Source organism: Macadamia integrifolia, chromosome 12, assembly GCF_013358625.1.
Source record: "Macadamia integrifolia cultivar HAES 741 chromosome 12, SCU_Mint_v3, whole genome shotgun sequence".
Classification (NCBI taxonomy): Eukaryota; Viridiplantae; Streptophyta; class Magnoliopsida; order Proteales; family Proteaceae; genus Macadamia; species Macadamia integrifolia.
The window spans coordinates 6181897-6194619 of NC_056568.1; the positions used below are offsets into that span (position 1 = coordinate 6181897).

Genomic DNA, 12723 nt, shown 5'->3' on the forward strand with positions numbered 1-12723 from the left:
GGGGGGGGTTAATATCAAATGCTGATTTTACAACACTTTTGTTCCCAAACACCAAAAATTCTTTACTGGGCTCCACTAAGCATCATCCCAACTAGATGGGTCAGCTCCACAGCCTCCACCATCGAGAGCCATACTTGTTCCCCACCACCAAAAATTCTGTATAAAGATAAATATATCATCCAGTTTATTTTGGTAGTATATGTTCTAAGTGACAGTAATATTTACCCTGAGACAAGGGCAGCCATGCTGTCAATGATGAGCAATTTCACCTGATGTTGAAGGATTGACAACTTGATTTGCTGCAAACTGGCAGAAATAAAGAAAAATCAATCACTAATGGGCCTTTTTCCTCAAACACTCTTAAATATAGCAAACAATAGCTATTACAACAATGAACAAGGAACTGATTTGAGGAATTGTTGAATAGGGCCTTTTGCCAATTGTCCAAAATCTAGGGAAAGGGAAACCACAATTATGTATCCAACAAAACGTACTTTCACTTGAAAAATCATAATACTTGATAATATAAGAAAAAAGAGCTTCAACTATAAGAAATAGGGCGATTAAAGAAATGAAGTTTCAGTTTTTTCTTTTCTCCCCTCAGTGGATTATTAAGAAAGTTGGGTGAACCCAAGAGGAAGTGTTGGGCAAGCTAACAAAGGAACACAGATCTTAAATTTGAATTGTAGATCAAGATTAAAGAATTAAAGGAAATAAAAAATATATATTTAGGAAACAAGAAAGTGAGAATGAAGAAAGACACTAGAAATCTATCAAAAAAAAAAGGCAATAAAATATACAAGTAAAATAAGATTGAGAAGAGCGTACACAGGTTACCAGATTCTATGGTTAAAATCAGGTGTTCAATAATCCATCACTGTCTATAGTAAAACACAGAACCTGAATGTCGATATAAAATACAAGAAACTCCCTTGCCTTAAAAATCAGCTCTCAGCGTATAATTAATTTTAGTTAGCACAGAGTCCATTTTGTAAGTTAATAATTCTGGAAAGTGAAAGTCTAAACAGTCAAAGCATGCTTATTTGGCTTGATTTCCGAGCAATTAGAATGTTCAGTTGGATGAATTTATAGTGAATCTAACAACTTCCAAGTCTAGCTTGATTTGTGTTCTATCCAGTGTTGTGTTAGGACGAGTTTCACTATAGATAGTAAATATTTTTTCTTGGATTTAAGATAGGACAGTGGCTATAAATATGGAGATGGATTCAGGTTTGAGAAATAAAGAGATACCCCACCCCCACCCCCAGCAAACTGGGTATTTGTTTGCTCTGCATCACTACTTCGCGGTTCGATATATACATCTGATATGCCAAGTCGGTGAGTCCCAATTAAACTGAAGTAGGCTATAGATAGTAGAAATAGTTTTGCACATATTCCACAAATACAAACCCTTCCAAAGCCTAAACAGTATCATTCCAGGAAAAAGAAGGTTATCAATTTTTCTAGTTTTAATGTGTACCAGATTTATCATGCATATTGGAATAGCATAAATATTAGATTGACTAAGCAGTGAAAGTATACGCAAAGCTATCAGAAAAAATCTAAACAGGCAAGGGAAGTTCTAAGTATTTTCTCTAGTTTCTGGGCCAAGCACTGAACAAATCCAAATAAGTGAATCTGCACCTCTCAGTGAATTCAGCCAATGAAGCTGGCTGCAAAACCACGATCCTACCAGCCATCTGCAAAATTAATGACACAGAATAACATTTGAAACACCCAGATCTGTTTTCAGAACAAGTACTGAAAAAATGAGTACACATTCTGTCAACCTCCTGTGCCATTCCTGCCACATGGAATATCTCAGGGAAACTTTTTAATCCAATCTCAATCAACCTGCCATGCAAATTTCATATTAATACTATTTCTCCATCTCACATCATACATAAGCAAGAGATATAATAAAAGACACGTTCCAAGTACCTTCTTGAACTAAATTTAGATTCTATGTCGATATATATCACATGACCATTTAAACCACCATAACTTGCAGGAAGGGCAGCCAATAATGAGAGCTTCAAACAGAACTGCAATATAATTGAAAGAAACGGGATTGAAAAATCTAGTAAACTATATCAGACTCAGAAATTCATATACACACAAACATAGATGCTTACATATTTGTGTGTGTGTGTGCGCGCACGTGCGTGTGCATGTACTTTTTGAAAGGGCACACCCGGCTGTGGATATCATTGGAGGCATTCCCTTGACTGGTATTTATTCATCTTGGAAGTTGGAACCAAGTTGTATAGGTATGTCTCTTTGCAAAATAAGCAATGAAAACACTGTTCCACTGAGCCATACAGTGAACTTGTTGCCACCTGTCTTGCTGTTGACAAGAACAGTACTTTTCTGGCAGCTGACCGTTGCTTATGGATAGGAAAAGGGAAAGATGGCTAGAATTCTCATAACAAAAAGGAAATTAAGATCATAAGAATTAAGGGGTTAAGACTTTTCTTGATTTCCCCATGACAACCCCACATCTCAACTTTTGTTTTTATTAAAGGAATTCATTCTTCCTTAATCTTTCTATTTAAAACCCTACAATCAAGAGGAAGGGTTTGATGCATAGTTGTCATCCGAGGCAGTCTCTAGGCATTGCCTAGTTGACCAAGGAGTGCTATTTAAAGAAGGGACACAAAAGTTCTTTTCTTAGATTCAATTTTAAAAGCCAGGGTTACTCCTAAAATAAATAATTTAACTCCTATTTAGATATATGAATAGACTGCTACTGTAAAATGAAAAAATATTTTCTTTTATGAAGGAACTCAATAAGAATTCGTAGAGAACGGACAATGTCTCTTTCCTTTTACTCCTCAATGCCAGAAAACTGGACACAATGATGAAAGATGATTTCAAAAGAGCAAGGACAGGTCAGGTAGGTTCCCTGCCTCTTTCTCTTCTTCCTACAATTTGTGGCAGTAGCATCACTGACTGCCGCTGAATCTCCTGCACTGATAGTGGCACAGAAGCACCTGTGGCTGCTTCATCTTTTTCTGGCCCCCCAACTACCACTGCTGCTTTTTTCTGCTTCTGCAGAGGTATGGCAAGGAATCCCACATATTTCCCTTTCTTTCCCCATTTTAACCCCAAACCCTTCCCCCCCCCCCTTTTTCCCCATCTAGAAGCCTGAAAGATTGGTGACTGATCGCCTTGGAGATCTACGACTGCCTTGCCTCCTAGGGATCGCTTAGACAGATTTTGGGGCTCATTACCTACAGGGTTTGGTCAGTTGAAACCATTCCCCATCAATAACTTACATACATAATATAATTTTACCAGAATGTTGATGCAACTCTTTTATTTCACAGAAAATACCAAATTTCTGATATTAATATCTCATGTAATCAAATAAAAGGAAAAAAAAAAACACATAGACACATAAACACACCGATGAACATTAACTACTAAACTATTGAAAAGACAATGCATTGCTTTCTGATATTCTTTTTCCCATGTTATAAAATCACAACTATATTTTCTTTTCCTTTAGAATATGAGAATATCCTTTCCGAAATTTTTTTATCAAAAAAAAAAAAACCATTCCTAATGAATATTTAGTATAACAAAAACCTATTACATCTTATCACTAACATCACTAACTTTTTTCCAGAGAGGTTCGTTCCAATTCAGAAATATTTTCATTTTATGTCACAAGATTGTTTATAGAACAATCATCGGCAGCAACCAATCCAGTGTAGAATTTAAAAAACAACTAACTGAATGTTGATTCCCCAACTTATCCATGGGCAAAACATCATATTTTCTTCTTTATATTTCTTAAACTACAACTATAACTTAAGTAGTTTTAATGTTAATAAGTTGGCAAAGTATGAAAACACATCTGTAACTCTGAATAGAACTACTTCCTAAGACAAACTAACAGAAGTTACAACACAAATATTTGTAAACCATTTAATAAAAAAACGAATGAGTAAACTTTCCATGATAAAATTTCTAAATAACAGGAAAATTAAATATCACAGTTTGATTTAGATAGAAATTTATGGGCCAGTGAACTGAAACAAAGCTTGCATACTTGTGTTTTTCCAATTCCTGCTGGGCCAACCAATTCAGTCAAAGTTCCAAATGGTATTCCTCCACATAAGGCGTTGTCCAGCCCCTTTAGACGTGTGGGAAGGTGTCCAGACAAGCATTCATTTCGGACCCGTTCCTCCATCAGGGAAAGAGCCTGGAGACAACTAGAACAAAATTGTTAAAGAAGGCAAATGAACTGAACCACTGCTACAATTAGTTCATCCAAATAATCAAGGAAAGTCATATAGGGTGCTTACTGTCTGATATGGTGGACACGCCATTTCGCTGATGTGCGCCACTGCAGTTGTTACTTCAGCCAGCCCCACATCTAACAACTCCATTAGCTCAAATTCAGTGAGAGATAAGGCATCCTGAATGCAAGCCAACCATGGAAGCCATTGTATCAGAGCCGTTATCGAATGATTCCCATGTAAAAACTGACGGCAAAAATGCATAGATTGGACTTCAGCCCCAAATCTACTCGAGTCATTTTTTGCCGCCCAATAAAGTAGGTTTTGCAAGCTATGGTAGTTTCACTTTCCTATCGCAATTGAAATCCACAAAATTTAATTTAAGATGCCCAAAAAAAAAAAAAAACCCTTAATATTTCCGCTCTCAGATTTGTATCTTTCAATAAGCTTAAATTCCATTCCTCATTCAATATAAACCGCTTGGCTTTTCTCAGGCAAAGTAAATGTAAATTGACGTCAATTGGGGACTAATTGAAATAAGTGGTGAACTAATAGGACGGAGAAGCAGCAAGAAATGCGTTAATTGGTTAGGGCTACCTTCGCGGTTACAATGTTACGAGCTGCAAAAATGTTAGCAATGGCTTTTGGAAGTCCCATCTGGCTGATGAGCTTGTTCGCCATTCTCTCGTGCACACGAACACACCTGCAATACACAGAGATGTATACTCCCCTGCTTCTCCCCTCCTTCCTGCCGCCTCTGTTTAAAACTTGGCGGGGAAAATTCTGCCTTAACAAGGTTTCGGATCCAGGGAAAATGCTCTTTTTTAGTTCGTTGCTTCACGGTAAAGACTAGAGGGAATTGAAATTAATTCTTAAAGTCAAAAAAATAAAAAATGAATTATTATTTGTCACAATAATAGTATGTTATTATTATTTTTTTTTAAATATCACAAGGTCTTCCATGTGGACAGACGATCGGGATATTTGGAATTAGTGGTTGCCCCAAACACCACGTGTGAGTGGTCAGGCAAGGTTCTTTGCCACCTCGGCTATCTCTTGGGTAAGAAAAAAATTATTTATAAAAAAAAAAAACATTTTAATTTTAAATGTTGGATAGAGAGAACATGATATAGATTAACTATGTGTAAAATTTCATAACTTAATTCAATCAAATGCCTACTTTTGTATTGGCACACATTTTTATATATGTTCATGTGTGTGTACTTGTACTCTAGATATTATTGTGCACTCTCCCAACTCTAAATAGAACCATATGATTTATGATTTAGATAAGAAAAATGTAAGAATGGATAGCTCAAATTTGTCTTGTGGTTTTTGGAAACATCATTTTCCATTGTTATGGATAACTACCCTAAATAAAAATATAATCACGTAATTATCTTAAAATATATTAATCTTTTCTTATATCAAATTTTTATTTTGTATAAATTAAGAATTTAATTATAAATATAATAAAATTTAGGACAAGTGTTCTCTATCCAAGAGCATGACCCTATGCTTGCACAACCCAATCAACACCCCTTTCTGGTTCAATCTATGGGAAAAGGAGGTTATTTTATAGTGAGGAGACAAAAAAAGAGAGAAAATAGGCCACACAGAAAACTTTATTCCTAAAACTTAATAATAATATTTAGGGTAAGAAAACACTATCAGTCTGGCATAGGAAACATCAAACCATTGGACCAATGGGAGGGGCAGCAGGAACATCTTCCGTGTACAACGAGGAGGGATAATGCAACTTTTTCATGCTCATACCAATCTGGACGTTTCCTGTGCTAGATTGACAGATTTTTTTTTTTAATATTTAAAATAATTAAAATTAGTCGCATGATCTTGTTAGGTATTTGATTTTGATTTCACTATATTTCCCTTTATTTCCTTTTCAATTATTACAGTTAGGTGAAACCTAAGAAATTTTTTCGGACAAAGACTTGAGCTCATTGCACAAATGCACCTGCATGGCTTACTCATGAGACAAGAAGTGGATAAGAAAGTAGACAGGTCTTCTGTGTTTATGGTTCATGGTTTAGCCAGACATGTTACGGAAAAATGATTACATGGCACTATTGATGATGTGTATTTCTACTGTTTATGTTAATGTCAGTTTTTCTTAAAAAAAAAAAAAAAGACGAATGTTTTATATGGGAAGGAAAGAGAGACTGGCGAAAGGCTGCACTACTTCGCAGAAAACATTATATTTCAACAGAAAAACACCAATCATATAATGGATCAACATGCAGAGCCAATCGACAACTCCCTGTCAATTCAATCAAAGAGTACAGAGTAATAATTTTTTTTTTTTTTAAAAGGAGCAGGGTGCTAGATGCAGAAGCCAGGCCGCTGGCAAGAAACAATATCTCTAATATAGAGGAAAATATACTCCCTGGTTAGATTATTGTATGCCGAAGGAGCCGCGATGTGCCGAACATCGGACGACCGATATTGAGGTGCAATGATGTGATGAGCATCAAATGGCTAAGACGACATTGAAGTTCCATCAGATGTTCATCGCAAGGCCACAGAAGATGATTTCACGGTTATGCACGTGTTGCACAAGGGCAAGGGGATCGGGGGATCATGTTGCCAGCCTTTGGGCAGGGGTCACAGGACCACGACCAAAGAGCGTTCACGTTAACCCACCCTTCGTGAATCAAGTCACTTAAAATCATACATCGAAGAAATGCAAATATGAGCAGGGTCGTTTTCAACAAAAAATCATCCTTCCTTCAGAGAACCTGTGGAAAACAAGGATGGCCTACCAATGGCAAAAAGGCTTCGCAAAATGAAACATTCAGGATTGTTATTAATCAATGGGCACGTCAATGAATATAAAGCAATTAGAGGCACACGACAAGCATCCATCCGCTTGAAGGACCTCTGGTGTGTGCCCGTGTGTTGCAATGCATGTGCCTGGTTCGGCATCCCAGCGGTTGGAGACGATCTTTTATGCAATCGGGGATTCAGGAGCATTAGATCGTCCAAAAATATACTACAATATAACCTTGAGGAATAGAACCTCAACCAATTCCTCAGGTAACTCATCTACCGGGTTCAAGTGGCTGGAGATAACGAGCAAACGTATTGGCGTATAGCATACTCATTTCAGTCCAGAATCTAGACCCTTTAGTATAACAAACAAGATTAAGCTTCCTCAACCCAGAGACCATTCAAGTTTAAACAAAGCAGCTTTGTACAAGGTCACAATCGGTTCATTTTAAATGTTGATAAGGGGAGGCCTTTGAAGATGTACTTCCAGCAATCCTAATACAATCTCAACAAACCAGAATGAACCTACTTAGCTCTCACCCATCAAAATTACTGGAGTTTCATCTTTTCTGCGGGGTGGGGAGGGGGGGGTGTTTATAATTGGATCATCAACTGTAAATGTGCAAATTCATGATTCCAGCATGCGACGATATTGATAGGGGGAAAAAAAAACAAGCTTTACTCAATTCCTAAAAGTTTTAGCTGCATCTCTATAATTAAAGACCTCTCAAAAGCCAAAAATGACAACCAAAAAAAAAAAAAAAAAAGGGCGGGGCAAAGCCAATATACCAAAATTCATGTCATTTATTCTGGCTTCCCCCTCCCCCCTAATAAACAAGTTTAAAAGAAAAAAATTAAGCAGGTCAAAAAAAAAAACAACACAAGTCTAACAGAGAGCTCCAAATTCCTTATCTTAGAGAACACTCGCTACTGTGATACGCCTAACCATTTTGTGAAATTGTCAAACTCGGTATAGTCGCTGTCCGATATCATGGTCTGATACCATGCCTTGCCAGCAGACTTTATAGCAGCAGCCTCCTCCTAGCAAAAGGAAAATAATATATTTCATTAATCGCACAATCCACCAAAATGCATACCGAACATATAGAACAGCCCCAACTATTAGTTAAAGAAAAAAGTAATGAGTATATCATGATAGATTATGGTGCAGTTTATCAGATCAATAGCCAAAAGTGAGAATTGAAGAAAAGTTTTATGGCAGTGTAAATCAATGGCCAGAACTGAAGAAAATGCCCAAGGTTACCAAGAAGTCAGCAAGAAGCCCATTTGAAGTGTTCCTTTTTTTTTCCTTTTGGATGGGGTGGGGGTGCAAAGACAAATGCCCCCACAACCCATCAACCCCCTTCTCTCCCCCCCCCCCCCAAAAAAAAAAAAAACCGAACTTTTCCACATGAGGTGGGATTCACCTGGGCTCTCCACCATCAGCCAATTGGTGACCTTACCACCAAGCCAAGGGTGGCACCTCAAAGTGACTGTGAAGTTAGTGTATGGGTGCAGATGCACTTTCTACAGTGAGTTACTCTACTAGTCCAAAAAGAGAACAAAACTAAGAAAAATTTAACGACAGTACTCCTAACATGAAAAAAAAAACATTAGTTTATGAGAAAGAAGAGGCAAAAGGTGCGAATGAGAAATGAAAACCGGAGTAGAAAAAAAGAACAGCTAAAAGTTTCTTCTGTGCTTTTTTTCATAGTTGCTATTACGCTTTTGACATATTCTCCCTAATAATACAGTTAACCCCAAAGGATAGCTGAGATGGCAAAGGCCAACCCCTCACAATAAAGAGGTCATGACTCATGAGTTCAACTCTCCTTGAGGCCTACCTATCCAAAAAAAAAAAGAACAGCCCAAGACACCAGGGACATCACCTCCAAAGACCCAAATGAGAAAAGTACCATAAGAAATACTTTGGTGCATCACAAACAACAGCAGTAAACCAAGTCTTCCAATGAAACATAAATATATATATATATATCTGGCTCTTGCAGGATGAAGGCTAAACAATACAACCTTCTCCTAGACATATCACATAGGTATTCATCTTGTAAATATTCACACCATGAGATGTGAGAAAGAGTAACTTAAGTCTCAATGAAATAATAATATTATGAAGGAAATAAAAAACAGTATCCATTACGTTTCTGATGAACAGTAGGACAATCTACCAATTAAAATAGTTCTGATGGTTATATTGGGTAACAGGTACAGAGATTTTCAGGCATTTCAGAAGTATTACAGAAATAAGAAAAGAAGATAAATTAGCAGTCCAATGATGGCCTGATACAAAATGGAGCACATGTGCCACAGAGATTACAATCAAAATTTACTCGAATAAGAAAAATGTCAATCCATCAATGTTTTATGAGGTTAACGAACCTTAAATGTGCATGCTCTTCCACTACAAATATCTACCAATTATTTGAAAATATTCCCAATTTAGAGGACATAAAAATCAGTTGAAGCAGGCATTCATTATAGTAATATGATGTCCTCAACTTTACACAGTTAACTTGTATCCTTAATAAGCTCAACAGATATAATTAAACTAGCACAAAACAACCCGACAGACACCCATAGATATTCACAAAACCAGTGGGGAAACTAAGCAACGCTCTACAATATTAGCTGACCTAAAGAACTTAACCCATTATCACATTAACTCTCAAATGAATAAAATGGGATCACTATGAAAACAACGTACAGTTCAAAACAAATAACCATGAAATCAGAAACAATATAAAGAAAAACATATACCTTTGAGATTGGTTTCCTCTTCTTGTCAAGCTTCTCTTTCTTTGCCTTTACGCGTTGAGCCTCAGCCAAAAGGGCCATCCTCCTAGCAGTCTTAGCATACGGGTTGAGCTTGAGAAGAATGTTCAAGTTCTTCAATGGGTTCTTCTTTAGCTGCGCCCTCTTAACATCGGTCTTAACCGGCCTTACCACAGACTGAACCTCATCAGAGTTAATGATCCTAGTAAGATCAGCATTCACCATCTTAGATCGGGGCAGAACGTAACCCTTCTTCTTCTCCGAGGGCTTCTCGAATGTACCATAGATTGAATCCAACTTCTCAAAAGCAGATTTAGTCCATACGATAAACCGGCCAAGATGACCACCAGGAGCTAGCTTAAGAAGATTAAGCCTCTCAACATTAGCAACCTCAACTCCAGGGATATTACGGAAAGCCTTAACAATCTTGGAACCTTCGGTACCATAAACGATCAGAGGACCCTTGCGAGAAATGTACCTACGGTTCCTCATCTTACCCTTGCCAGGCCGAATAGCGTGGCTGTCCTTGGCCTTCTTAGCATCGGGGAAAGCACCAACCTGCTCGAGTATCTTGATAGCGGCCGATGTCTTCTCCACAGCTTCAGCAGAGTCACCAACAACAAGAGGGATCTCAGGGACATTTTCAATGCGATGTCCACGAGCAAGGACAATTGAAGGGACAGCAGATGCGGCTAGGGCAGAGGCCACCGCGTAACGCTTCTGGTTGACGTTGATCTTGCGGTGCCAGCGGCGCCAGATCTTGGTGGGTGCGAACATTCGACCACCACGACACATGTTACCGAAAGCACCCTGACCTGCACGGTGAGTACCACCACCAGGGACACGAGGGATACGAGAGACGGCACGACCAGTACCCCAGGACTCGGCTGAGGTCTGATGACCGGCACGCTTGCTCACTGCGTAGGGTTGGCGACTGTTCCTGGAGATATTGGCATGGACGAAGTTGACGATATCTGGACGGATGGAAGCTTTCATAACGTCCGGGAGGGGGACGATGTTGCCACCGTCTGTCGCCATATCGCCGTCTAACGGCTGGACAGTCACGAGAGGTCGAGCAGCGGCGGCCATTGCTACAGGTTTGGGAAGGGGAAGAGGGTAACCGAGAGTGCGTTTTAGGGTATATAATGGAAATGTACAACGCTTCTAAACACTGCTAGGGTTTTCAGTTACATATATGGGGTGTTCGAATAACTATTGGCTGTTTGGGCGGCGCAGGAATTGGTTTAATTGGGTGACCCTGAACCGGTTGGGTTTGGGTTGGCTGGTCCGATATAAACCACAGTGGCTTTGTTTTTATAAGGGTGTGTTTGGATGGCAAGAATAGAAAATTTCACACCAACCAAACATACCCTTAGAGAGTCATAATTCAAAAATTTAATGAAACTTTGCTAATTTCAACATATCTGAGGCAAAGCAGGAAGTGAAATCCAGAGTCAGCATTGTTTCACTGAAATTTCTCTCATTTCGATAAAAAATGCATTGTTTCGTCAAAATTTCAATCATCTTGACCATTAGTCACCAAAATGGACAAGCAAAAAATATAGAAAATATATTGTTTTAGCAAAAATTTGGCATTTGGAAAGTTTTCAAATTGACTGAAATCATGAAATAAAGTGAGTTTTTTAAACCTTGCTCTCCCTTTATATTGGCTTCTTGAGAATGGTAGATATGGTTGATACTTGATAGCAAGGTTTTTTGTTCAGATGTCAAATTTGTGACTAAAATAATATTTATTATGTGATAAAATTAAATATTCAAAATTTTGTAGGATTCCAAAGACAATGTATATACTACATAGACATACTAAGTAGAATTTCATTATTTCTATTGTAAGTTCTTGAGTTAGCAATATAATTAATGTTGGTATTCATTGAAATTGTTTAATTTTGTTCTATTGGAGTCTATAAGTGATATTAACCTGTGTTTCCTTAGAATAGTCAAGCATATAAATTCTATGGCTTAACATACATTTCTAGGTCTCAAAAATCAAAGTCGAATTGGTGGGATTGGTCAATTAGAATTGAAATGTCTATCCATAATCATGTTTACCTCTAATTCATAAAATGGTAAAAGATTTTTGAGTTAATAACTCAAAAAAGTCCAAAATCTAAAAAATACTCTCAAGATCTTCTTCTTCTTCTTCTTCTTCTTCTTCTTCTTCTTCTTCTTTTTTTTTTTTTTTAAGTATAATTCTTTTGATTTGGGCTGATTCAAATTAGAACCAGATTAGAATCAATAGAGACTAATTTAAATCACAGTTATACGTTTTAATTTTTGGTAGATTTCAGGCACTACAAAACCCTGTGATGAACTTAGTTTATTTTTTCCAGAACAATATAAGTCTATTGACCAAAACGACATGAGGTTATTTTGCGTTGTTTTGATTTTAATTTAGTTTAATCTTTTTGATAATTACTCTAGGTTTTTATTTTTATTTTTATTTTTTACTTTTCTTATTAAATAAATTATTGTGTGACGTAGAGCAATACATCATACAAATGGAATAATTAATCATCCCAATAGTACAAAGCATCTAAAATGCCTTTAGTGTAACGAGTGTGTCTCATTCACTTACTAAAAATGGTAATGGTCATGCAGACCAGTGACCCCTTGCCCCTTGATTTTTGTTTTTTCTACAATCTTGTGAAAAAAATAGCCATGGACCATCAATATCTAGCACAAGCATCAATTTCATCAAAAACTAATAAATGGATTATTTACTAAAGTTTCTCCTGAATGCCCCGATCACAAGGGAATCTTGGCAGGTTTGATCTGATCCGGACAAATCTCCTCTTACTCTCTCCCTTTCCTCTTCATTCTTCTCCCATTATCTTTGATTGGACAACCCCCACAATCCCACATAATCCAACAAATGTAT

General features: G+C 37.4%; 2 protein-coding genes across 2 annotated transcripts in view; both read right to left on the reverse strand.

The window, feature by feature from the left end:
• The window catches only part of LOC122057970 (DNA repair protein RAD51 homolog 2), a 14487-nt gene extending 9391 nt beyond the window's left edge, over positions 1-5096 (reverse strand). The window contains exons 1-7 of the mRNA XM_042620344.1: positions 4845-5096; positions 4314-4427; positions 4058-4210; positions 1942-2045; positions 1791-1854; positions 1645-1700; positions 226-306 (exon numbers count right to left, since the gene is read on the reverse strand). Of these exons, the coding sequence (XP_042476278.1) occupies positions 226-306; positions 1645-1700; positions 1791-1854; positions 1942-2045; positions 4058-4210; positions 4314-4427; positions 4845-4928 (656 nt within the window). The 5' untranslated portion in view covers positions 4929-5096. The remainder of the gene's footprint in view (positions 1-225; positions 307-1644; positions 1701-1790; positions 1855-1941; positions 2046-4057; positions 4211-4313; positions 4428-4844) is intronic.
• A 2590-nt stretch (positions 5097-7686) lies between these two features.
• Positions 7687-10992, reverse strand: LOC122058266 (60S ribosomal protein L4). The gene is made up of 2 exons (XM_042620875.1): positions 9810-10992; positions 7687-8075 (listed from the first exon to the last, which is right to left on the reverse strand). The coding sequence occupies exons 1-2, from the start codon at positions 10911-10913 to the stop codon at positions 7962-7964; spliced, it is 1218 nt and encodes a 405-aa protein (XP_042476809.1). The 5' UTR covers positions 10914-10992; the 3' UTR covers positions 7687-7961.
• Between the last annotated feature and the right edge of the window lie 1731 nt (positions 10993-12723).